The following is a 27,252-nucleotide window of genomic DNA, read 5'->3' as shown; positions in this document are numbered from 1 at the left end:
TGGTGGCGCAAAATCACTCTCTTACCTTTCGACTCTTTCATCTTCTGTCACTCACTCACTGACTCAAACAAAAATGGAGGGAAAAAGGGTGCCTTGAAGGGGAGGTCCACTGATTTTTCAGAATTTCTGCATAATTCAGTGTTTCAGAAGTCATTCAGAGTGGTTTGCTGTGAAATGATTAATTTACAGATTTCTTTACAGGGGTGGTGATAGGAACCAGGAGTTACAGTGTCTACAACACAAGCGTAGCCATTGTGCTTCCGATGCAGAACCATCAGTTTTATATGTAATGTTGATGATGGTTAAAATAGTGATAGGTTTTCTTTGGGGACTCTTTTGCTCATGGCACCTTGTATTTAACCCTCCATCATGAATGAATTAAATAAAAGTGTTTTGTTTATCTCGGAACTGTTGTAAAACAAAATTTCAGTTTAATTTAAGGGTTAAGATGTGAACAGACTCCTTCAGAGTGGTTTGATGTGAAATGCTCTGTTCTGAGTCTGAAGACTTTAAAACCTCTAAAAGTTATTGTATGAGATTGTTGTGAATGCACTGCTTTTTGTCTGATGCCTGAGACTGGCATGCCTGTTTTATGTTAATTTTGGGAAGGTTTTAAAATCTATTCATGGTGCAGGTGTACATGGAGGACGTTGAGGCAACATAGTCCCCAAAGAAAACATATTTTTTCAGATTTAGGACTATTTTACCGTCGTCAGCATTACATATGAAAACTCACTGGTCCACTGGTGGTTTTGGATTGTAAATAAAATGTTTATATTTGCGTTGTGGACATCGTGACCCCTGGTTCCCATCAGCACCACTGTAAAGAAATCTGAGTGGGAGAGTTTCTCTACAGTGAGCTGTCTCACATCAGACCACTCTGAATGACACTGTTTGGTAGGATTTTCCTTTAAAGCCATGAGGTCAGAGAAACTGGCCTGTTAAATGGATCGTTATTATTTAAACACTTTGATTCATGATTAAAATGCCCACAGAAATGTCCATGATTGGCCATGTTGTGCACTTCTGCGTTGTCGGTTTTATGAAGACTGATATTGTGGTGCCTCCAGCGTTTGGCTTCCGTTTTCACTCGTCTGTCTGTTTGTTTGATAAAAATCATGTTAGTGCCTCAGCAGGCGTAGCAGTGTTTGTTTACAATGGCCATTCGCTCAAATCTGGAGATTTAAAAGGAGCTCCCTCTCCCTCTCTCTCCCTCTCCCTCTCTCTCCCTCTCTCCCTCTCCTCTTGTCTCTCTTCTCTCTCTCCTGTCTCATCTCTCTCTCTCTCTCTCTCTCCTGTCTCATCTCTCTCTCTCTCTCCCCCCTCTCACTCATTCCCTCCCCTCTGTCTCTCCCCACTCTCTCCCCTTTTCTCTCACTCTCCCCCCTCTCCCCTTTCTCTCTCCCTCTATCTCCTACTCTCTTCTCTGTCTCCCTCTCTCTCACTCTCTCCTCTCATTCCCCCTCTTTCTCTCTCCTTTCTCTCTTCCACTCACTCCTTCTCTCTTCTCTCTGCCCCCTCTCTCTATCTCTTGCTCTCCTCTCTCTCTCCCTCTCTCACCCTCTGTTTCCCTCTCTCCCTCTCTCTCCCTCTCCCTCACTCTCTCTCTTCTCCCTCTATCCCTCTCCCCTTTCTCTCTCTCTCTCTCTTTCTCTCTCTCTCTCTCTCCCCACTCCTCTCCTCTCCCTCTCCCATGTTACTGCCAACACTTAGAAACATGATCACGGTTCATCACTGAAACAGCGCTTAAAAATAAGCCTCACTAAAGTGGAGAGCTATTAAAGCCTTTCTATTCACATGGATCTAATAATAGTGTAATTGGTGGGGGATTTGTTTTGTGTGATGTTTGTGAGTGTGTGTGCAGCTGGATTGGATTCACACACACATACACACACTCCTCTTTGAGTATTTATCCCCCCTCATCCCCCTCCCTCTCTCAAACCTGCCCTTACTGACGCCGCATTCTGATTGGAGGAGCTCGTGCTGCGTCCACAAGAGCTTCTAGAAGGCTCTAAGTCAGGAGGCAGAACAGAATCAGGCCAACATTAAAGCAGCAGTTCAGTGAAAAATCAGATTCCCCCAGTTTTACTCCTTACCCCACCTCACCTCCACCACGTCAGATTATTAATTAATCTAAACAAATGCAAATCTGATGATTTAGCTGGGCATTTGGCACCTGGCTAATTGGTGTATATGAGCTTCCATTACTTCATTTTTTTGCCACTGTTACTTTAAGGGACCTGTCTGCTTCCTGTAACTCATCCATAACCAGGAGGAACAATGGGTCCACTGAGACAGACAGAATGCAGAGAGAGAGAGAGAGAAGAATGAGAGAGAACAGGGATGAGAGACAGAAAGGAGAGAAAGACAGTAGAGATGAGTGAGGAGGAAGATGGAGATGATAGGGAGAGTGAGAGATGAGGAAAAGAGAGAGAGAGAGATATGGTAAGAGAGAGAAAGAGCAATAGGAGGGAGAGAAATGGGAGGAATGAGAGAGAAGGAGAGAAGAGCCAGAGGAAGAGACAGACTGAGCAAGAGAGGGGAGAAATAGAAAGAGAAGGAATGAGAGAGAAGACCGAAAGAGATAAGAGCAAGAAAACAGAGATACAAGATGAGGGGGGATGTTATGTCCAAGGAAAAGATGGTATAAAAGAGAAAAAGGTGGGAAATGCGAGAGAGAGAGAGAAAGAGAGAGAACTGGCATGAGAGAGAGGAAGGAGAGAAAGACAGTAGAGATGAGCAAGGAGGAAGATGGAGATGATGGGGTGAGCGAGAGAGATGAGGCAAGGAGAGAGAGAGAGAGCAATAGAAGGGAGAGAAACGGGAGGAATGAGAGAGAAGGAGAGAAGAGCAAGAGGAAAGGGACAGACTGAACGAGAGAGAGAGGAGGGAAATAGATAGAGAGACAGAGAGATGAGAAAAATAGAAAGAGAAGAAAGAGAGAGAGGACAGAGATAAGAGCAAGAAAAGAGAGATACAAGATGGGGGGAGAGAGAGAGAGATGATATGTCCAAGGAAAAGATGGGAGAGAGAGAGAGAGAGAGAGAGAGAGAGAGAGAGATGCTCGTCCTCCCTGTGCAGGCTGAGCTGGAGTTAATCAGGTTCTGCGTCACGGCCGCTGGCTCGTACAGAGACTGTGCAGGGCGCGCTCCGTATCAAAGGGAAAGGGGCTGTAACTGGTGGTGGTGTGGGGGTGGGGGGGTTATGAATGCATGTTTGTCTTTGTATTTATGTGCTTGTGGGGACCAAATACATCCTTTTTTACAACAACGGTTTAGTTTTGAAAAAATAAGGGCCGTTTACTTCCAGAGGTTAAGAATAGACATTACATTATTCAGCTATAACATTGCATAAGTGGAAATACCCTACAAGAATTTATGCACAAGCTATGTGAGTTCATGTTCGTGCGGAATCCATAACATCCATCTGCTGGTGACCGCTCCAGAGAGGGCCTCTGTGCTCTTATATAACTTGTCCACTCATCATCTCTCAGCCAATAGGGACGCTCCGTTGGCTCGTGGTTGAAACGGCAGGCTGTGTTGGTGTGGCATATATGGTGCCCTGCAAAGGGCTGTGTTAAGCTATTGTGTACTGTGATAGGTGCATATATAGTGCAGGCGGTGTTGGGTTAGTTCAGGTTGTGTTTGTGCAGACTGCATTAGGTTTGTGCAGACTGTGTTATTTTAGAGAATACTGTTTGGTTTGTTCAGACTGCTATTTTAGTACAGACTGTTATGTTTGTGCAGAGTTTGTTAGGTTAGTGCAGACTGTGTTATTTTAGCTCAGACGGTATTTGTGCAAACTGAGGTTTGTGTGGACCCTTTATTTTGGTGCAAACTGTGTTTATGCAGAGTTTCTTAGGTCAGACTGTGTTGGTGCAGACTGTGTTTGGTTTGTTCAGACTGCTATTTTAGTGCAGCCTGTGTTATTTTAGTGCAGCCTGGGTTATTTTAGTGCAGACTGGGTTATTTTAGTGCAGACTGTGTTAGGTTTGTGCAGACTTATTTTGGTGCAGATTGTGTTTGTTCAGACTGCTATTTTAGTGCAGACTGTCATTTTAGTGCAGACTGTTAGGTTTGTGTGGACTGTTATTTTGGTGCAAACTGTTTACGCAGAGTTTGTTAGGTTTGTGCAGACGGCTTTAGGTTTGTGCAGACTGTGTTATTTTAGTGCAGACCATGTTAGGTTAGTGCAGACTGTTATTTTAGTGCAGACTGTGTTAGGTTAGTGCAGACTGTTATTTTAGTGCAGACTGTGTTAGGTTTGTGCAGACTGTGTTAGGTTAGTGCAGACTGTTATTTTGGTGCAGACTGTGTTAGGTTAGTGCAGACTGTTATTTTGGTGCAGACTGTGTTAGGTTTGTGCAGACTGCTATTTTAGTGCAGACTGTGTTAGGTTAGTGCAGACTGTTATTTTAGTGCAGACTGTGTTAGGTTAGTGCAGACTGTTATTTTAGTGCAGACTGAATTTGTGCAAACTGTGAGGTTTGTGCGGACTGTTATTTTGGTGCAAACTGTGTTTATGCAGAGTTTGATAGGTTTGTGCAGACTGTGTTATTTTAGTGCAGACCATGTTAGGTTTGTGCAGACTGTGTTATTTTAGTGCAGACCATGTTAGGTTTGTGCGGACTGTGCAGAGTTGGTTAGGTTAGTGCAGGCTGTTATTTTTGGTGTTTGTGCAGACTGTGTTAGGTTTCTGCGGACTGTGCGGTTCATGCCAATTGTGTTATTTCAGTGCAGACCGTGTGAGGTTTGTGCGGACTGTGTTGAGTTAGTGCAGGCTATGATTGTGCAGACTGTGCTAGATTAATGCAGACTGTGTTGGGGCTCGTAGTGCTCTTCACTTCTGTACTAGTGCACCAGCAGAGAGTTCCCATCACTGCTGCACACAGTTTAACTGATCCTGTTTAAATGTGTTATGTCTCTCCATGTGAAGCCCATCCTCATCTTTTTCTTTTCTTTTCTTTTTTTCCATACACTTTTCATACCCACTCTGAGACAGCAAACATTTCTCTTTAACCCCTTAAACACCTTGTTTTATGCTCTTTCCATTAGTTTCCAGTCTTCTTTTATTTAATACTTTGTTCATGTGTATCTTTATGCCTTTTTAAGGTTTTGTGTACTCTTACGTTCTCTTTTCTCTACTCTTACTATTTTGTGCAATGATCTTGGATCTGTGAAATATGTTGTATAAACAAAAACTACTACTATTATTATTATTATTATTATTATTAATAATCAATTTTAGCCCTATTTGCAGTTTGTCAGTCTTAAGATTTGTTTCTGATTAATCAGCTTCTGATTCAAAATATATATTAAGGAGTGATTTAGCTGAAAATGTGTACGTTTCTGAAAATAGAACGTGGACTGAAGGTTAGTGTAGTGGTGCCGTGTTGACCCTCCAGGGCAGAGGACTGTTCTTCCTCCCAGCCGGAGGAGCGTGACCCCCGATATGAGTTTGGATGTTATGTAACGTGTGGTACTCATTCACCCTTCTGCAGCTTACGCTACCAGAGCCTCAGGGTTTAACTAGCTCACATTCAGCGCTGTGGCGGCTGAGTTATGACCTTTACTGGCCCTTACCCATTACCCTGATGCTGTGTTAACATTATGACAGTAGACGAGCGACGCAGACCGGATGTTCTGTATGTTTCAGCAGAGTCGTGATGGATGCAGCAACTTAATGAAGCTGCTGAGATCATTACATCTCTGCCTTGAAACCGAAGGAGCCCCTGATAAAACCTTTAGTTTGTATATAATATTTCATCCCATCATTTCATCCCCATCAGCACCAAGACCTTTCAGTGTTTTTCACTGAGAGGGGAATTTCAGAGATTTTTCAAAATTTCTGCATAGTTAAATGATGATGATGTAAACAGTCATTCAGAGTAGTTTGATGTGAAATGCTCTGTTATAGAGAAACCTACCGAGTCCATCTTTCTCTGTTCAGTTTTTCTCTTTCGTTCTTTCTCTCTCTCATTCTTTCTCTCTTCTCCCTCTGTCTCCTTTCTCTCTATGTCTCCTTTCTCTTTCTCTCCTTTTTTTCTCTCTTTCTCTGTCTCTCCATTCTTTTTCTTTCCTTTTTTCTTTCTTCCCCCCTTTCTTTCTTTCTTTATTTGTCTTTTTCTTTCTTTCTCTCATGCACTCTGTTTTTTCTATTTCTCTCTGCACTTTCTTTCTTTCTCTCTCTCTCTCTCTCTTCACACTCTCTTATCCCCTCTGTCTTCCCTCTTTCATTTCTTTTTTTCCTCTTGCCTTTCACTCTCTGTTTTTCTTTTTCTCAATCTCTCTCTGTCATCTTTTTTCTGTTATCTCTCTTGATTTTGTCTGCTTCTCTCTCTCTCTCTCTCTCATGCGTCAGTTTATCCCATCAGTACATTTCTAAATGTAAGACGTCACAGTTTTAAAGTAATAAATAATAAGAAAGTAGGAATAGCTATTTGGAGTGATGATGGAATGATATTTAGGAAAGAAAAAAAATGATATCAAAGTGTTTACCTTTTCCTTACCCCACTCTCGTTTATTCTCCCACAGTGCCAGACTCTGCCAAGCCCAGCCCTGCCCCTCTTCCCCCTGCCAACCCCAGCGCCACCAACCCATCTGTGCCCTCAGCCAGCAGCAGCAGCGGAGTTGGTGGTGGAAATGGAAAGCGCGCCCCCTCCAGCACCCCGCAGCAGCAGCAGCAGCCGGCAGCGCTCCGTTACCCTCCCCGCGAGGTGCCCCCACGTTTTCGTCAGCACGAGCAAAAGCAGCTGCTGAAGAGAGGTCAGCCCCTGCCCGCCGGGAGCACCGCCGTGGTACAGCCATCCACGGCCAGCCCTGCAACACAGCCTTTCTCCAGCCAAACACACTCAGGTCAGCCGCAGTTCTGGTTGTCATACGTGCTGATGTGAAATGTAACAATACAGATTTTCAGTTTTTGATTCTGAGTTAAAGATTTAATTTGATTTTCGATAACAAAATTGAAATCACAACCCCTAGAATTTGCAAGTTCAGAGCAAAAGCCCCGTCTTTTGAGTGCATAGCGTAAGTCCCGCTCTTACTCCGATAGGCTGCGCACAGATGCCTAGTTGTGATCTTTGATGTTTTGGTGGTGCAGTTTTCCTCATTTTTGCTCATGCTTGTTTTTACAATGCTGTATTGAAATTATGCCCTTTGTGCTGAGAACCGGACTGTAAACAAATCACCGGCTCTTGACCAACTGCTATAGTTCTACTGCTGTTGAGGATTTAAGCAGTGCCCGTACCTCCTGCTGTAGTTGACCTCTGGTCACACATTCTGACTGATTATGAAACACATGAAATGTAGGGTCGATATCGCTTCTGTTGATCCATTGACTTTGTTTACATGGACTTAATAATGTGATAACTGCAGAAAATCAGATTTAGCTACCAATTTGTTCAATGCATTTACATGCACTTTGGTGATCAGATAATGGGAAAACTCCGGGTCGACATGAGTCAGGCAGTAATCAGATTTCTGCCTTGCCACCCACCAATACGTTCACAGAAGAAGAAGGACGCAATGTAAAATTCAGGGTTCTTGATACGGTTTTGTTTAAACATGGTGTCTTTCTATAGGCAAAGATGAATAATCGTCATGTAGAAGATGAAGAGTATTTAAATTTTACCTCTTGTCATGCATGTAGTTGGTTTCAGCATCGCCTCAAAAGTGTTTTGCTGCCTATTTGCAGGTGTTAAATGCTGCTTTCTGTTTCCGGGACAGTTCTACCCTCAGTCTGCTTATGTTTGTACAGACATATAAACACGGAAAGGGTAAACGTGCTAAAAAAACAGTACTGAGCCTAAATGTAGGTCTCCGCAGCCTTAATCTGATCTGAAAAATCTGTATGTTGTTTACATGACCACTTGAATAATCAGATGGTCCTAACTGCTGAGCATATCATTGGTGTGCACGGAAGTGCACTCATTTATAAAGTGCTCTGTAATGCTTTATAATGTTCATATGATCCACACAGTCGTTCTGACAGATTGCAATACACTACAGGAAGTGTAGGGGGCGACATAACTCCTGTTGTTTCATTTAAAAGATGCCCTGTATGTCCAAAGTGTGGGACATACTTTCACAACAGCACAGCAGTGATGAATAGCTTCTGTCCACAAACTGCTTGTTGCAGAAATTTGGGTTGGACTTTGGGTTCCAACATACTTTTTCAAATCCATTAATGGTGGAGAGACACATGTAAGGTGTTACAGGGCAAAATAGCCTCCAGTGAAAACTGTTTTACCATTCTCAACATTACATTGTGACCCCTGGTTCCTAACACCACCCTGTAAAGAAATCTTGAGTCTGTAAGTTATTCACCACTCTTAATGACTTTGTTTACATCTCAGTGATTGTATTATGCGTACATTTTTTAAAACTCGGTGGAATTCCCCTTTAAGCTTTTTCAAGGACTTGTCTTATGGACAATGTTTGTCTTGTCTTATGTACGTGGTTTTCTTCCGACAGCAGCGATAAAATAAAAGAGAAAATAATTCAGTCCTCTATTTTTTCTTCAGATATGAGAGAGAGAGATTTTAAACTACTCGATTTAAATGGTCTTACTTTCTCTGTTGTTTTACAACCATCCTGTCACTGAACCTCAATCCTCAGTCAAAGTATGTTACTTAGCTAACCTAGATACTTCTCAGCTAAATTGGGGAGCATGCAGCAGGTAACAGTGGAATAAATACCTTAGTTCTTTGCAACAGCTCCCTAAAAGTTGCAATACATTTTATACCTAATCATGTCAGCGTTGGCCCTCGGATTGACTCATTTCTGACCTGTATCTGGAGCTTGGTCAACTCGTGGCGGCTTAAAGCACTTTCTGACTGACTAGCTTAGCTGCTGCTGCTGAAGTCAAGCCCTCAGGTCTAATGATGTAAACTTATTCACTGTTTGTACCCACGTTCTTCGATAGACTCCTCTACTGGGAAACATACACGTTTAAGGTATATGCTACAGTTATCACTCTTGGCGTGTTCACTCTCCTGTTTGGTGTTCATTGTCCACACATTTCGTTTCTGCCTGCGCATGTGTGGTTTGCTGCTTTACGCACTACAAATGCAAGTTATCTTTGCTGTAATTTTGCAGGCCGAGCAAATGAAACAAAGAGAAGCGTCCTGTGCTGAGCTGTGTCTGGTTGCTTCCTGTCTTGGGAGGCACGTGTGAGCATATGCTAAAGTCTATTTGTTTGTGGGCTTTGGCAGCCTAGTGCAGCGTTTCTGCAGAAAGCAAGAACATGGCAGTGTCCCAGCTTAGCGGGCTGGGTGACTCACAGCTTACGGTAAGTAAGCGAGATTCAGATGGAGACTCCTGATCGGCAGGACCCGTCAAAGCTCTGATCCAAAACGATGTGGTCACTTGATTGGTCCCTGGGTTGCCTCTGCAGAAAGTGGCTGCTACAAATAGTTGTCAAACTATGTAATTAAAGATGCCATCAGTGGAAAATTGGTTGATATTGATATGTATTGTTGATGTGTCTTTTACTTAAATATAGCAATGAGAGAAGCATTCTATAATGCTCAGTAATGCTCACATGATCTATATGGCCATTCTGACAGATTGTAATACACTACAGGAAGTGTAGGGGGCGACGTGTCTTCTATTGTTTTATTTAAAAAGTACTGTGTAATTCTCGGTAATCTTCATATGATCAACATGGTCATTCTGACAGATCGTAATACACTACAGGAAGTGTAGAGGGCAATATATGTGTATATATAAGCGGCAAAAACTTTTTAGATTAATTTTACATGAACATTTTGCATTGTGATGTCACAAAAACTATTAATTTACAATTTATAATAATTTACAAATATTTGTTTATTCTGCCGACGGCTGTTTAGTCACACCTGGTCATGCTGAAGTCAGGCAGTGTGTTTCAGCCCAGATTGCTTTTTGAAAGAGGCGGTCAGAACAGTGATAAATCACTTATATCCGTCTCAAAGACACAGTAACAAAAACAGCCAGTTTAATTCTAAAGGATGAAGAGAAGCTGGACAATGAATTCTGTTTTTGGTGCATAAAACAACACAAAGATAATATGTTCACCTCACGGAAAAAATGTACGATATGGGCCCTTTAAAATGAAAGCAACCATCTTGCAATGCGTCTCCTAGTAGTTTGATCTAAATAGCTGATGGGTTAACAGATTGTAGAAATAACCATCACTTCCAGCCAGTCTTTCCAAAAGGCACAAACTGAGGGTTTGATACCTGATCGGTTCTGTACAGAGCTCGTAAACAACATGATCTCTTTTCATTCCTGTGCTCATTATCCACCTCTTCACCTCACCGCGACAAGGCCACAGCTCTTCTGAAGTGAAGCTGGCATGCTCAAGAAGAGAAAGCGAAAGAGCATTCCTGCACTGGCTTTTATTTCCTCCATGACATATCAAACATGCTGCGAATATTTGAAGTTGCCAGCTGTGTGAACATTTCATGATGAATGGACCAGCAGAAATGATCCAAAATTACTTTGGAATTAAATAAAATTTACGCAATTTTCCACTTACCCCAGATGGAGGTGATCAGCCAAGACATGCTCGCTGTCCAGATTCTGCTTCTTAAGTTTTAAACTGGAGCTAAGAGGCTGTTGTTGTTACCAAACACAAGAATAGTCACCCAAATCTTTTCTGTAAACTTTTTCTCAGCACACTCAAACTACATCCAGGTCTTCATTAAGGTCGTCAGCGTGGTTTAGGACGCAGTATGAATTACTGTGAACTGTAAAAATGAACAGAACCGTATTGTGTGGCTGAACGCAGCGAGCAGCCACTTTAGACATCGTGTTGTGCCAAATTCAGACCCCCGAAAAATCCGCTCATACAGACACATGGATGCTAGAATAGATTGGCAATTTCTGTTTGCATACAGTTACGTAATTAGTTTGAAAATTCAAGATTAGCTGCTATTTATACAAAGAAATAACAGTAATCTGCTGTGTCCATACGCCTGCTTGACACGCATGATGTGAAAAGGAGTCGAATTTCGACTTTAGACACCAGCGGCCATATTACAGAAACTTCTTAAGTCTGAAATCTTATCTGTTTAGTCACTATGACAACTTTAGTTAGGACTGAATTTAGGACAGAAGCTATTACAGAACAACAGTTCTTCATAATCTTATCCATTAACTCCAGATAAAAAAAACAGTATTACAGAAAAATCCTAAAAAAGAAAATCCTAAATTCTGTCCTAACTTTAAGACAACCCCAGAGCTGTCTTAACTTCTGTTTTAACTTTCTGTTTCTATTGTTTTATGCAGTGACAGACAGCATAGTTCACTATAACCAGCATAATGACGTTACGTTTATCTACATCGAAAACCTTGACTGTTTTAGACCTGATCTCCACGTCCCCTCTTATTACCTTCATGTGTTAATGTTGACGAAAACTCGTCAGATTAAATATTACAGTGACGGTGGTGAATAATAAGGAGACAGAGCCCAAGTGTGTCTGTTTATTAGGGGAATAACATTAGCGCACTCGGCTAAAGCGTTTGGGGAAACTGAAACTGGAGAGCGGCGACGCTCTGATAAACAGCACAAAGCGCTCTCACAATGTTCTTAACTTTGTTTACCGCTCTTTAGTTTTGTTTGACCTTTTTTGTACATCGGTAACCAGCGCTAGCTGCCTGGCTAACTGGCTTGATCACTCGGATTACATTTCAGCTGTGACCATAAAGTCGGTTGCTAGGTAACACACATGACAGTTGATTGTCGACTTCGATCGAGGGAGTTAAGATTTCTTGAGAAGATGCTGCAAGATAAGATTCCCAGATCAAGACAAGATTTGCTTCTGTAATACAAATTAGTTCTCAGTAATTTATAAAACAAACATCCTCAACATGTTCGACTAGTGGGGCTGGGCAGAATGTCAGTATTTATTGCTGTATGATAAATGACATCATATGTCTGTATTAATCTCTGAGCATATTGTGGAGCTCAGTACAAAAACACATCTCAACTGCATGTTTGATTATAAAGAGAGCATAATTAGTCCTGTTTAATTAGATGTTGTACAGTACAGTATGTGTAATGTTGAATACAAATCATTGGATTCATAGTTTGCACTGCTTTGTTTTGACTTAACAGATGAAAATAAGTATTGTGACACATCATGCATCTTGAAAACTTCTAAAACTATTCTTGTATTACATTTTTGCTATATTGTATAACTTTAATGAAGACTAGGACGCGGTTTGAGAGAGTTGGGAGAAGTTTTGGAGATATGTTTACGGAAAAGATTTGGGTGACTTGACTTCTAGTGTCTGTTAGCAAAGTTAACCTTGTAGCTCCAGCACCAAACTAAAAAAAGCAGAATTTGGGCTCCAAACGTGTCTTGGCCGATCGACTAAATCTGGGGTAAGTTAAGAATTGTGTATATTGGATCTTTTCTTGTGAAACATTCCTTTGAGAATGCCTGAAAAAATACTGTCCCAGAGATACAAGTGTTTTTTTTCTCGCTCACTGACTCTGTTGGAAGTTGTGTTTGGAACCCACACGTGTGCTGAGCTGTGGTTCCGCTGAATATTACTTAACGCTCATTAGGAACTCGGCTCGTAACAGGAGCTCCCTGCCCTGCCGTTTGTGTGTGTTTTACAGGAAGCTGTTGGAATGTAGCCGAATGACCCACAGTTCTGCCCGAAGCCACCAGCAGCACAGTGGTTGCATTCATTGTGCCTGCGCTCTGGCTTTCTTTCTCTTTTGGTTTAATTCTCTCTCTTTTTTTCAGTTCTCTCTCTCTCTCTCTCTCTCTCTCTCTCTCTCTCGCTCCCTCTCTCTCTCTTTTCATTGCTCTGTCACATGGCAGCTCCAGTGTGGACCATGTCTGGACCGCACGTTCACCCCACTGAACACTCCTCTGCTCTCTTAACATTGCGTGCTGTGTGATTTTGGTTGTGTACAGATGACGCAACACCAACCACTGTTTCTTTTCCGTTATCACTGCTGATATTAAACCTTGACTATCGACTGATACTGATCTGGGGCCGGATTTACAGAAACTTTCTTAAGAAAAAACATGCAAAGGTTCTTAAGACAAACACTAAAAAGTTTGTAAGAATGTTGTTAAATGCAATTCTTGAAAAAAAAAAACTTCTCAGATATTTTCTTATTTTAATTATTTAAAGATTAGAAATATTTTCTTTATGAATGCTACGTTGCATTTTACCTTCTACCATAAATGACAAGATACAATTAGAGTTTCTATTAACTTTTATTTCCATTATTCGTTTAATCTGCTCAGAGGAGCAAAATGGGGGAAAAACTTAAAGGCAAGTGTTTAAAAAAATTAGCACACAAGAACTAGAAGTGATGGTGAAAGAAATAGTGAACGGGAAAAAAATCCTCATTGCAAAAATACAGTTATTGTGGGATGACAGCAGAAAGCAAGGGACGAGGATGGCCAAGAGTGGATAAATTAATAAATTTAATGCTTAACTTGTCAAGTGTTACAGCCTAAAACAAGTGAGGCTATCGTAAGGTTAAGAAAACATTTAAGAACATAATATTTTCAAGAATACCACTTGTTTTTAGAATCATTCTTAAGAAAATATTTAAGAAAATAAGATAAATTCTTAAGAAGTTATTTGAAGAAATGTTTTTGCCCCTAAAATTCTGTAAGGCCGATGCACAGAAGTGCTATTTTTTCTCCTTGTTTCTGTTAATGACGCAGTTTCTGAATGCTGTTGTTGCGTTTATTTGATAGGTAAAGAATGTGATCTAACAAAGCAGAGATACTTGTTCATGTTATGTCACAAACTGGCATTTTGAATGAGAAAATGTGAATGGGATCATAGCTCTTAGGGTTCGTGTCTGCTTGCGCTTATTCTCGTCGCGCCACAGTTTCTGTGTCGTTATGGAATGGAGGAACACGTCTGGGCCAGTAAACAGTCCAATACGCTGTTTGCTCTTGCGCAGAGGCTTACAGTGAGACTACTATACATGACTTTCTCTCTACTTTATGTTTGCCGCTCGTGACAAAGACCAGTACATCTTGACCCGAATGGTCAAGGCTGAACAAACCCGTTTTTCCCAGTTCTGACAGCTGCGCAGGGGCTTTTGTACGTTGATGGTTACCACTTTTAGGAAGATCATGGTCTGTGTTAAGTAGAACTGTAGAAAACCCAGTATCACACATTTTATAGCAGGAAATCTAACTATTGTCAGTATTGTCTAGAGCTCTAAACAACTGTGTAAATTAAAAAGACAGATTTTGAGATTTTGAGCCTGTAAACAGCAACAACCAGTGAATAAAAACGATATAAACCACATATTACCAAGTAGCTGATTGGATGGCAGCCCATTATGACATCATCTAATTGTATTTGTCTTATACAGTATTTTAAGTTGTGTTTGAATATTAAAACCTTATTGTAAAAGTTTCTCAGGCTTTTTCTTTTTAAACACAACACTTGTATCTCGATACATATCGTTAAGCATCCCACCCATAGCATGTTCTCCTGTGGCCTGTTGCACTGTTGAGTGCACCGAGGCTCGGTAAGGGGGATTATGGGTCATTTTCCGGGCTGTTTACATCACTGTGTTCTTGTCCCCGTTGTGGCCGTGCAAACCTGTTGGCTGGCACTGATCCAGCCTTATGCAGTCTACCCAGGCTCAGGGGGACCCCAGTAGACGTCCGATGGAGAGGATTTCCTCTTTATTACACAAATGGCACAGAGCCATCCCTCAGTGGCTAAAACCATCCGCGGTCTTGTTCCCCAGAGACGATGCTGCTGTACTGCGGGTCGTTGCAGTGTCAGTGACAGCAAGCTAATTAAAGGGTTGACACCAGATTGCTTGAAAGCAGTGCATTGGCTTGTTTTTTTACTGGTCATAAAATGAAGGGGAATTCTCTTTAATTTCTGCGTAATTAAATGTTTAAGATGTAAACAAAGTCATTCAGAGCGGTTTGGTGTGAGATGCTCTGTTCTAGAGAAACTAACAGAGTCAGAATTGTTCACCGTGGTGGTGACAGGAACCAGACATCTGAAGAGTTCAATGCCTTACAGAAAGTTATTACGTGAAATGGTTATGAATGCACTGCCTGATGTCTGAGACATTGTTTTATGGTAGTTTTGAGAAGATTTTCAACCTAAAACTTAAAGGCATGTGTAGGTTCACTGTTGGCTATAGATAGTAAATAAAAATGGCTATGTTTTTGTTGAAGACATTGTGACGCCTGGTTTCTATCACCACCACTGTAAAGACATTTGAGTCTACAGTAAAGTATTTCACATCAAACCACTCTGAATGACTTTGTTTACATCTTACCCATTAAATTATGCAGGAATTTTGAAAAATTGGTGAGATTGCTCTTTAATATCTTTTCGTTGTAAGCACATAAAGGTTTGTGTAGATGACAACAAGGCTTAGACGAGTTTCCACTTAATTTGTTACACTTCATTTTATGCACGTTATTAGGTATGACATTATATGCTAAATCAAATTTACTTTCTGTATTGATGTGAAAAAATTATCAAATTCAAATCATAATGTAATATCGCCTCTTCTGCTAATACAAATGCTGGCTGGATTGAAAGTTTAGAATCTGTGCTTTACACACAGTTTCTCCACTCGTTTCAATGAGCTATGAGTCAGAAATAATTCATATTTAATTTACAGCTTGTTTTTGTGGTCGCCGCCAGCAACTGTGGCTCGTGCTGCCAAATAAACAGAGAAGTGTTAATATATTGTTTATTGTAAGCACTCAAACATTCAGATCCAGGAAACAGCAGCAGTCTCCAGGGACGCCTTGCAGGCAGGAAAACGCACTCTTTGCACGCGGGTAAAGAAAACGCCTCGCAGCGACTGCCTGGCTTTAGCGGCACTGTTTGTTTTGCGTTTCCTTCGTCCAGTCTTTCCTTCGCCGTCACTCAGAATTGCCACTGGCACTTTGGAGCTCTGACAAACGATGCACTGCAGTGTTTACATCCTGTTTTATATCCTTCGAAATCTGCCCCTGCTCAGTGCAGGCTGAACGTTTGCACGTGGCGGTGTCTTCACTGATGTGTCAGCCTCCAGCAATGCATTAGTAACATTCACTTGAATTGGAAGCTGTTGCTCCTTTTGTTATTTGATTGATTGATTAAGACTACAATATATTGATATACTGAGTTTCAAATCGCTGTGATAGTCTATTGGAAATAATAGCGCTACTCAAATTTGATCTCCGCACACAACACTTGAGCAGATTGTGATTTTTAAAGATTTGTGATATTAGTATTAAGTTATCCGTAGAGTATCCTGAAGCCGTCCTCCAGGAAAAGTATTAAAATATTGACTGCAGTAAAAATAAAAGCACCATTCCAAAAAAAGCTTGAGCAGAAGTGCAAAAGTAATGGCTTATAAAACTACCAGAACTGCAGTGGAACTACTCAGTACATCCAGCATCTCTCTGTAGGAACTGAAGTATATAAGGCTTAATTTTTCTCTTTTTGGAGCCTTTAGGTCTAAAAATTAATTGGTAAAGCTCTGAAATGAGAGGACTAAATAACAGTAGAGCAGTTTAGGAGCTGAATGTAATTAAAAAAATCAAAAATGTAATTAGAAATTAAATATGAATTAAATCCTAACTTTTTAACTTGATTGGTGCTAACTTATTAACTTTATTCATTCAGTTTATTAACTTCATTAATGCTAACATGTTACTTTAATGCTGACTCATGAGCTTTATTAATGCTAATATATTATTTTTTAATACAAAAATTTTATTCGCCTAATTAAAGCATGGGTTCATTCACTTAAATAATGTTAACTTGTTAACTTTATTATAATAACTTATTAACTTTATTCATTCTAACTTATTAACCTCCTTCATGCTACCATGTTAACTGTATTAATGCTAAAATGTTAATGCTGACTTATGAGCTTTATTAATAGTTATTTATTTTTTGACGCTTAATTATAATTAGCTTAAACTTGACTAGTATTCCTGACTTATTGAATTTTTTAATGCTAACTTAACCCTATAAATAACATTAATTTTATTAAAATATGAGTTCATTAACTTTATCAAAGCTAACCGAATTTATTAATGCTAATGTATTACTTTTATTACTAACTTACTCGATTCGTTAAAGCATGGGTTCATTCATTTTGTTAATGCTAACGAGTTAACTTAATTAATGCTGAGTTTACTTTAGTATTGCTAAGTTATTGAATATACAAATGCTAAATTATTGACCTCATCAGTGCTAACATTCATTTTATTAAAACATGGATTCAATTAAATTCATTCATTAAAGCAAACTTATCATTTTATTGAAACAAACTCAAACTTATTAATGTTATTGATGCTAAATTATTAACTTTATGACAACTTTAACATCAGATACTGTGATATGATTGGGAAGAGGTTTTCTGTTAATATTAGAATATTGTTTTATTTTTTTTATCAGTAGGGGCATCAGCTGGGAGGCGTGTGCATGTCCCTCTGTTTCTGTATCTAATGGACGGTTCTGAATGCGTTGCCCCCTGCTGGTGGCTGCAAGTCCTGGATGGCATCTGGGCTGATGTGCGTCATATCCTCTGTGTTTGTGGGGGGCGGTTTGGGGGCTGGAGCTAGCGTGGTGCTAAACTAAAGCCTGAGGGTGGTTGCATAAGCCTCTTTGACACACAGCGCCCCCATACCCCCCCCTGCACCACCCCACCCCCCAATCCCCTCTGTAACTACCGAACGCCGGCGTCAGCAAAGCCCCCCCTTCACATTCACACAGTGCTGCTATTGTACTGTGTGAGAGTGTGCGGATGTGCATGTGAACTCACAAGCACGTTCTGGTGGGGGGTTGTCGTGGCTTTAAAGTGGCAGGTGGTAAAGTGCTGTTCTCAAGTGCTGTGCACTATAGGCACAATATTGAATTGTGATTATATTGCTGTTTTCTTGAAAATATAGGTTTCTTGACTGTTCTTGGCTTGGCTGTACAGTTCCCATTAACCCATTAACATCCATATCTGAAATGTTAAATATGCTTCGGTTATGAGCATCAATCTGACGAAATTGTTTCAAATCGAAATGGCTAATAAGTGAGTTTTTAATCACTTAATTTATTGCTAAATTGCTAAGTTTTGTTCGTATGGACAGTGTAAACATTTTTATCACAATAATTACAGTTTACAGCATTATTACAATATTGCTATGAGTGATATTTTTTAATAGCAGTATAAATATGTGTATAAATAAAATAATACATGACAGAAATAAGGAAAATACTGTCAAAAATACTAAAGAACATACTGCTTTAGTGTAGTACCATAAATAAGGCATTTTCTGTGCTTTATCATATACTCATCATGGACATGCTATACATATCAGAATATAACAGTGCTTTATGTGGAAACCGTGACAATAATGCTAATTTCTGCTGGTGTGTATAAATAAATTTCCGTTTTATGTTAGCATCAAGCTAACAGTGGAGTTTCCTTTTTTTTCAGTATGTCTTGAGTCTACATACAGACCAAGCTCATGACTTTTTGACTCATATGCAGAGACCTTCAGTAAACTTCAACTTGAAGTCTAAAGCCTGAAGTCTACTCCACCAAAGGGCAGTGTAGAGCCAGGTAGAGTTTCTGACCTGTTTAGTCCGAAGAAGGGAGCAAAGAAAGACTACTGCAGCTGGCTAAAGGCAACTGCACACCAGACAAAACAGGACCCAAGTTTTCACCTTTTTAAGGCTGAAAAAATTAGCTATCTGCTTCTTCTGCCATGCTGTGGTTGCTGTGATTGTTCACAAACTCTCCTCAGAGGAAGGACGGTATCACATGATCAGATTGCAGCGGGAGTTTGTGAAAGCAAAGCTACACTGCGTGTCTGAAAACTATCTGGTGAAACTGCAGCTTGTTTGATTAAATTGCAGTGACAGTATGTTAAAGAGCATGTGTAAGAGTATGTGTGCGTGTTAAATATCGCAATGTACTGAATGTGCCACATGTGAATACTGATTTTTTCGGCCAAACTGCGTAGTACAGGGGTATTTAATTACAGTTCAATAAGGTCGAGTTAGAGAAAGTTTCCTCAAGCAAAGGTCCGGAACATCATTGTCTAACTTGCATCATGATTCAGTGCCATATACTGTTTACTAAAGTAGCCTAGAAGGTTTATCAACATCTTATATAGTCAACAACTGAATGTCAAATCAAATAAAGTACAGTTCAGTAACATTTCAACAACATTCATTGCCAGTTTTCTCTTTTAGGGCACGCCATGTGAAATAACCCCCCTCTGACTCACTTTCTTCTCTGACTGCTGTGTCTTGCCTCATCCCTCCCCTGTGTGTGCGTCACTCACTCGAGTCTCAGTGCTTCTCGTAATGCACAGATCTGATTGGCTGATTGAGTAGTGTCATGTGTGCTATTTACAATGCATGCGATTGGTCTGTGAGTTTCCCGGGCCGCTGAACCGGTACTGCAATGACTAGAAATGTTACGCCGATTAAAATAGGACCACCCTGTCGAAATTAAATAATTATCTATAGTTTATCGGTTATAGGTCCAGGTCCGCATAGGACAGCGTCTGCGTCCGGACTCCGCCTGTTAGTGACCTCTGGTGTAGTATATCATTCGAGCTCTGTAAATTCAAGACAGGTTTAACACATACAATATAAAAAATGAGCTCAAAACTTGACCTCAGGTATAGAACCTGAAGAGATGTATAGCAGTGGTTTGTAATGAGTGTTTGTGGAGCACAGGCGGGCTGAGAGTATGTAACAGAGTGTTGATCATGATCATTAGCCTGTTAGCAGGAGTGAAAGCAGGCCCTGTTCTGGTTCCGCTTGCCGTCCGTCCCCAGGGCTCTGCTGAAACTGTTGCTGGAGGAACCTCTGCGCCTAGTACAGTATTTCCTTTAGTCTCGATAACTGACTATAGCCGTTATATTGTCACTGTCGGGACAAAACCTTGCGTTTGTGCTGTTTTTTTCCTTTTTTGACACACTTTGTAAAAGCCAGCTGCTCTTTATGTATCCAAAAAAATGTTGCTCCATTAACTCCCATTCAAAGTTTGGACGTGTTTTCAGTTTTTAACAATACCATTTTAGAGATACTCGGTTTTCCCCCAGTAGCGACTGTATGTCTTTCCTAATGCTCAGTTTCCTAATACTTCAGTCTGAGGCCTGGAGTTAACGCTCCTGCACAATAAAGTGACGTTATAAGACTGGCTACTAAGCATGTACGGTACGACATATTTGTATTATGTTGTATTGTGTGGTATCAGTGTATCATGGCTAGCGTGTTTGTAGTGCATTATTAGCCCCTTTTTACCTTATTAGTTCAAGTCTCTGCCAATATTAAGCAAGATTCACCATATCATACCGTTTAAAAGACAAAATTATTGATTCTATCAAAATGTAATGGCTTTTTATCACAGATGTTATAAAGCAATTAGGGGTAATTCCAAAAAAACGTTCATTTTTCTTTCCCTTGAAGAAGGGAAATGCCCACCGCCAGCTACGCACGCTAAACTATTGGTAATCATCTTCTGTGATTTTGATATCAGACCAATTAAATATGTCAGTTTTCAGTTTATCAGTGAGTAATCTATCAGCTGCTGATGTATTTGACTTGTTTCAGGTAGTTTAGTTTCTTCGCTGTGTCCTCCGTGTATGAAACCCAGCAACACCCCTGATTTAATCAGTAATGAGGCTTTGATTACATCACTGCGTGTTTGGCTGCAGTAAAGCTGGCAGTGAATTCAGTGTATAATAAGAGTCTGTTCTCTGTGGACTTTGGCGTATTGTGTGTACAGGAGGCACTCAGATCATCTGTAAACAATGCCATCCTTTAGCTCTCTCTCTCCCCACCCCCTCCTCCCTCACACTCTCTCTCACTCTCTCTCTTTCTCTTCCTCTCTTCCCCTTTCTCTCTTTCTTTTTCCCCCTTTTTTCCCCCTCTCTTGCTCCGTCTTACTCTCTCTGTCTCCCTTGTGCTCTCTCTCTCTCTCTCTCTCTTTACATTTTTCTCCTGTTCTCTGTTGCTTTCTTTTTCTTTTGTCTTCTCGTGTTCTGTTTTGCTCTTTTGCTCTCTTCTTCTCTTTTTTCCCTTCTATTCCTTCTTTCTTTTTCTTAACTCTTTTCTTTTTTTTTTCTTTTTTTCTCTTGTACTCTCTCTGTCTGTCTCTCTCTCTCTCTCTCTCTCTCTCTCTCTCTCTCTCTCTCTCTCGCCCCCTCCCCCTCTCCTGTTCAGGTCAGTCGTTCTCTGTAGAGATGTTTAGCTCTTGGCCACCTGCCTGTGTCAGTGCGACTGTGATCTGGTGTGTTAATGCTGTTTCTCGTGCACATACTGTAGTGCTCTCTCTCCCTCTTTCTCTCTGTCTCTCTCTCTCTCTCTCTCTTTCTCTCTCTCTCTCTCTCTGTCTCTCTCTCTTTTATTAAAAGTTAAAATATATTTATAAATATTTTTATAAATATTATTTTATATAATATTTATTTATGATTTATTTATTTAATTTAATGACGTATTGAGTATCCAAACTAGGCTGGACGAACTGGGCGATAACTACGAATAATACAGGGCTTCCTCGAGGAAAACTTTGGAAGTGGTTAAACAAAAATACTGACATACATAAAATCAGTATTGTTGTAGTAATGTTCTTTATATTTATGTTAATATTAGTGTGTTTCTGAGCAAATACATGCACACTGCCCAGATAAATGTAGTTATCTCAGATGCCTAAACTTGCACAGTACTGTGTACAGTCATATGTAAAGGTGAGAACACCCCCAGTCAGATTAAATGTTATGTTGATTTTCGAAATTAAAGATAAACATCTTCTGTAAAGAAAACGCTTAAATGTGGCATTTTCTGCTAATTTTAGTGCTGAGTTCAGCATGTTGGAAAAGATGACAGATGCATAAAATAGCATACTTTTTGCACAGGCCACATTAATGTTTTTTTTTTTCTTCAGATTATATTAAATTCAGAGAATAATAAGTAACTGTGCATTAAAAAAAGTCCAAAGTGTGTTACAGCATGTGTAAACTTATATATATATATATATATAGCTGCTGTCAGAAAAAAACCTCATTAAAATTTTTTTTAAAAAGTTCATTAGAAGTAAAGTGTTATTTTGGAGATTTGTTACGGCATTTATATATATATATATATATATATATATATGTATATATATATATATATATATATATATATATATATATATATATATATATATATATATATATATATATATGCGTATATTACATATGGGACATATTATTACCTGTAGATACCTGCGTGGTGTGTGTATATCAGTCTAAATGTGTGTGACGTCTTGTGTACACATATGACATTGTATAAAAACGTGGTGGTGGAGGGTGGGCACTCATTCCAGCGCAGCCCACACGTTCCAGGACGGGGCTGCTTTTGTCTTTGTGCTGCTATTCAGGGAGCTCCATTGTGAGCGGCCGTGCTAATTGCAGCCCGAGTGGGTCTCGGTTAAATATTTTGTGACAGTTTTAAAGCATGAAAGAGGACCAAGGGGATGGAAAACAGAAGACATAAAGGGATTTCCCTTTTTCTCTATCTTTCTTTCCTTCTTTTTTCTTTCTCCCTTTCTTTCTTTTTTCCTGGTTTGTTTTTCCCTCCCATGCGATGGCACAATGAAAGCACCTCTCCGCTTTAACCTTCACCCGCCGCGCACTCTCAGACTGAATCCGCTCTCCGAGTGCCGAGAGTTATAAATAAAAGGGCTGGAGCGAGGGAGCGCAGGCTTGGATGTTGGATCCTGACGAACGGGGCGGTCGCTCTCTCCCTCTCTCGCTCTCTCTCTCTCTCTTTCTCTCTTTCTCCGAGCTGTGGTTTTTTTTGGCAGCGACTGAAGTGAAGCTTGAGCGGGAGACATATTTGTATCAGGAATGGCTAGCACTGCGCACAAAACCTAAAGCTTTCTGCGAGGATGGTCGGGCGGCTTTTATCTTCAGGTACTTTTCCACTTCTTCGTCATTTCCACCCCTCCTCCACCACCCCCCCACCCCTTTCCAGATGATAAGCCGTTCCTCCTCCGCTCTCTTCTCCTCTTCTCTCTCTCTCTGCAGCACTGCTTCTGTATTTTGTGCTTGCAATGTTCTAACAACTGCAAATAAAATGCAAACCCGGGGGAGGCGGTGCTTTAACGGGGAGCGTGCAGGTTCACTGTGCCTCTTGAAAAATAAATTGTTTGCTTTAATGCATAAAAACTGAATAAGCTTTTTTTTGGCACCGGTTCAGGCTTGATAAAATGGCGTCCTTTTGCTACGCAGCGACTCTCCAGAAGGACAGTACTTGTGTCGGAAGCACCCTACCCTTTTTCCCCCCTCTTTTTCTTTCTATTTTTCTCCCTCTCAGCGCTTACATTCTTTCGTTCACTCTTGCATACACACTCCGTCTCTGCTTTTGTCTGATGTCTGGTTAAAAGTGATTTCTGCAGGCTGGAGGCTGAAGCCTGTCTGGAGTGCGCGAACGAACGCTGTTGCTTTCCTCAGATCCGGCACGTACTCAACCGTGTCTGCGCGTGCAAAAGGCATACAAAAAAAAACAAAAAACAAACACACAAAAAGAAAACAACAGCAGCGGAGTTGAACCTGTGCCAGGGAAGTGGGGCGGCACTCGTCAGGCAATTATTGTCCCGGGATCTTAGGCTCGATAAGGCGCATTTAAACGGTTTCTGGTCTTGCCAGTGCACCGTTTAAAATTGAAATCTTTGAAAGCGAAGACTGCACATTCCGCTCATCAGGCCTGCAGACATGGCTGTGGTTATGGAAGTAAAGGTTTGCAGTGACGGCGGTGCAAAATTATGGCTGCAGCACATACATGTGAACCAGCATGGAGAACCGCTGGTACATTTCAGCTACAAGGACCTAGATAAACGGTCTGTATGTAACACAACTGTGAAATGCTGTGTGTACTTGAGCTGCAGTTATTTTGCAGTCATCCTGTCTGTGGACGTTTAGCATTCTTTCATTATTGCGTTTGTTTTTTTTTTTCATTAAATGTGTTTTAAAGGCAATATGAATGTCTAAGTATCCAACAGATAGTAGTTTCTGATCGGCTTGGTATGACATGGCTTAATATCACTCGTTGTTTATTATATTAAGGAAATGTGGAGTTATATATTGTACAAAATCCAGAACTGTATAGTTATTTATAGTATTTTAGGATGAATTAAACATTTTTTATAATTACATACGCAAGCACAGTTCTTGTCATTCTTATTTGCAAGTTTTTATATGTTCATCGAATATTCATATTTTACTCTTTCTCTCTTCAGAGCTGTCCCCACAGAGTGGCCAGTCAGCGCAGTATGAGAACCCCCACTGGGGACATATATCCACCAATCGCAGTGCCACTGTACCCACAACCAGCAGCAACAGCTGGGATCAACTGATCATAGACGAAAGCGATACCGAGGCGTGGCCTTCTATTTCTCGCAGCGAAAGCCACGTTCCTGCAGGATGCCCCTCGGACACTGAGAGTGCCGGTGACGTCAACAGCAGCACAAACAGCATGAGCATGGCCACGGGGGCCGGTCAGCAAGGCCACTTTCCCGCTAATCATCCCAGTAAAGCCAGTACCGGCCACTCAGGCGGCCTCCTCTCCAGCCAAGGCGGGGCCAACAGAGGCTGGGGCTCAGGCCCTTCTCCTGCCGGAGGTGGGGATGGAAAGAGTGATGGCAGCAGTTCGTCAATGGGAGCCAGGGCCTGGGGCTCCTCCAACTTTAACTTGAACTTGAATCCCAACGCCAACCCCTCCGCATGGCCAGTCCTAGGACATGAAGGGACCGGCGTGGGTGGCAGCTCTGGAGGATCCAACCCCCCTCCTTCTAGTAATCTCTGTAGCCCACCAGGTGCGCCGCCCACTGGCACCAGCAGCAGTGGCAATATGGGCGGTGCCAATGGAAGTTCTGCCGGTAATGGCACCAGTGGCAGCAATGGCAGCAACAGCGCCTGGGGTGGTATGGTGCCTGCTGACACCTCAGAGCCACACTCCTCCCCGTCCACGAATGTGTCTTTTAGCTCCGAACCTCAGAACCTTAACACTGATGGACCAAATCACACTAAGCAGGAGCCCATGAGCCCTGGGCATGGCCTGTCCAACTGGGGTGTCACCCCAGTGGGCATGGGCTCCTTTGTCCAGCCTTCAACCGGAACTTCACAGGTAAATGGGGAGGAGGGATCAGTCTGGGGCAATGGAGATGCCAAGTCTGCCAGTGGCTCCAAGGATTCGGGTTGGGACTCAGGGAGCGGTTGGGGTCAAGGAGCAGCTTCAGGCACCACTGGCTGGGGACAGCCTTCCTCCAGTGGTGACTGGGGCAAGCATTCCAGCAGTGAGCCTAAAGGGTGGGAATCTACAAGCTCTCCCACTCAAGAGCAGCAGCTCAGTTCTTGGGGCAGTGGAGCCAATGCTCCGGCTAGTGAGGGAAGCAGCGATAGCATGGATGGACACTCTCACAGGAGGGACCGGTCATCAAGAGATGTGGTCCCACCTCTCCTTCCTGCCCAGGACATGGACCCAAGGGTTCTTTGCAACACAGGCTGGGGCCAGACCCCTGTGCGTCAACATACGGCCTGGGAGACAGAGGAAGCCGCGCGTTCAAATCGCAAGAACGACATTGGCACCGAAGCATGGGGTGCGTCCTCAAGCACACCCAGTGCAGGACCACCGGCAACTCCTGGCAGTGCCAATGCAACATCTGGCACTGCTTCCAGACCTGACTCTGGGGGCAAGAGTGAGAGCCCCTGTTCCACTGCTGCAGCTACTTCAGGATGGGGCACAGCCATGCCGACCCCAACTCAACCTGGCTCTGGGTGGGGAGACGCCCAAAGTACCAAGAAGCCCCCAACTGGACCTGGGGGCTGGGGCAACCCCCCACCTGGAGGCCACAGTGGCAACCTGCAAAAAAGTGGACAGTCCTGGGGCTCTGAAGAGAAGTCTCCCACCTGGGATGACTCCCATGCCAAGTCAAAACCTCAGGGTTGGGGTGAGGGGCCCAAGCCCCAATCCCATGGATGGGGCAATGGATCCGGAGGAGACAATGGGTCTGGTGGTGAATGGGGTGACTCTGGAGAAGGGAAGAAGAATGGCCCATCCAGCTCTTCCTGGGATGGAGAGGGATCAAGCTGGAAGGAGGGCCCTCGTGGATGGGGAAAACCCAACCCAGGAGTTGGGGGAGGCTGGGGGGATACACAACGCTCCTCTGCCCCAGCACAGGGATGGAGTAATAAGCCTCAGGAGGGCAGCAGTGGCAATAGTGGTAGTGGGAGCATAGGCTCATGGGGAGGTCCTGGCTCCGTCAAGCAGAACAGTTCTGGATGGAGTGGAGGAAATGGGGGAGGAGTTAAACATAATCATGTTGGAGAGCCAACAGGTTGGGAAGAACCTTCTCCACCTTCCATCCGACGCAAGATGGAGATTGACGACGGTACCTCAGCTTGGGGCGATCCAAGCAGTTATAACAAGACGGTCAACCTCTGGGACAGGAACAATCCTGGAATGCAGGGTAAAACAGGCCCTGGAAATGCCAACAATCCTCCCAACAATCATCACCACCATACCCACCATAATCAGCAACACATGCAGGGCCATGGCCATGGAGGGCCAAACGGAGCCAACAACCATATCTCTCCTGACAATGCAAGCCCTCATCAGACTGTGGCCCCTCACAGCAGAGCACCCGTTATGGCTTCAGGTAAGGGAACTTCTTTGTCTTTTGTGTGGGTTTTTTTTAGCTTGCTGAGAGGAAGTGTTCTGTTAATCGCACTGTGCAAGACATTGATGGTCGAAGTGGACAATGGAGGCAGACACATTGTTTACCCTAGATTTTTATTTTTTTTTGTTAGGCTGGGTGGTGGACCTTTTGCAGCTACCACAGTTGTCAGGCACATATGGTGTCAACAGATGCATGTGGGGCCGAAGTAGTGTTTATTTTCCAGAAGTGCAATTGTGATTGTGTTCATTTATAGCGGAAGAATTAATTTATGACTGAATGCTTTACAGTTCATACTGGTCCATAGATATTTCTGTATCCAAAGGAAATGTATAATAGTTTCTTAAACCAGCACTAAATACTTTTTGTACTGCCAGGTCTTTAAGAAAGCCCGAATAGATCTACTCTTAATTGTTATAGCTTTAAGAATGCTATAGGAATTCGATTGCTTATGTCTGCAGTCGTCCAGGAGGGGAAGCTCTTGTTGGTTTTCTCGAAATGAAACGACAAAGATGAAAGACGGGGTTTGAATTTCACGTCTTTCCAACACCACATTTCAATTAAACCACCCAACTA

The 27,252-nt window shown here is 42.0% G+C and overlaps 1 protein-coding gene across 2 annotated transcripts in view; it reads left to right on the top strand.

Moving 5' to 3' along the window:
* tnrc6c1 (trinucleotide repeat containing adaptor 6C1) overlaps positions 1–27,252 on the top strand; it is a 95,523-nt gene that overhangs the window by 40,932 nt on the left and 27,339 nt on the right. Inside the window, exons 4-5 of one of the 2 annotated variants that reach the window (XM_036561522.1) lie at positions 6,534–6,854; positions 24,241–26,658. In XM_036561522.1, coding sequence (XP_036417415.1) covers positions 6,534–6,854; positions 24,241–26,658 — 2,739 coding nt within the window. Of the gene's footprint in view, positions 1–6,533; positions 6,855–22,790; positions 22,916–24,240; positions 26,659–27,252 lie in introns of those variants that run through there. The other variant, XM_036561523.1, reaches the window with a different exon arrangement.

This window comes from Colossoma macropomum, unplaced genomic scaffold (genome assembly GCF_904425465.1).
Source record: "Colossoma macropomum unplaced genomic scaffold, Colossoma_macropomum, whole genome shotgun sequence".
Lineage (NCBI taxonomy): Eukaryota > Metazoa > Chordata > Actinopteri > Characiformes > Serrasalmidae > Colossoma > Colossoma macropomum.
This window is presented reverse-complemented; position numbering and strand designations above follow the sequence as displayed.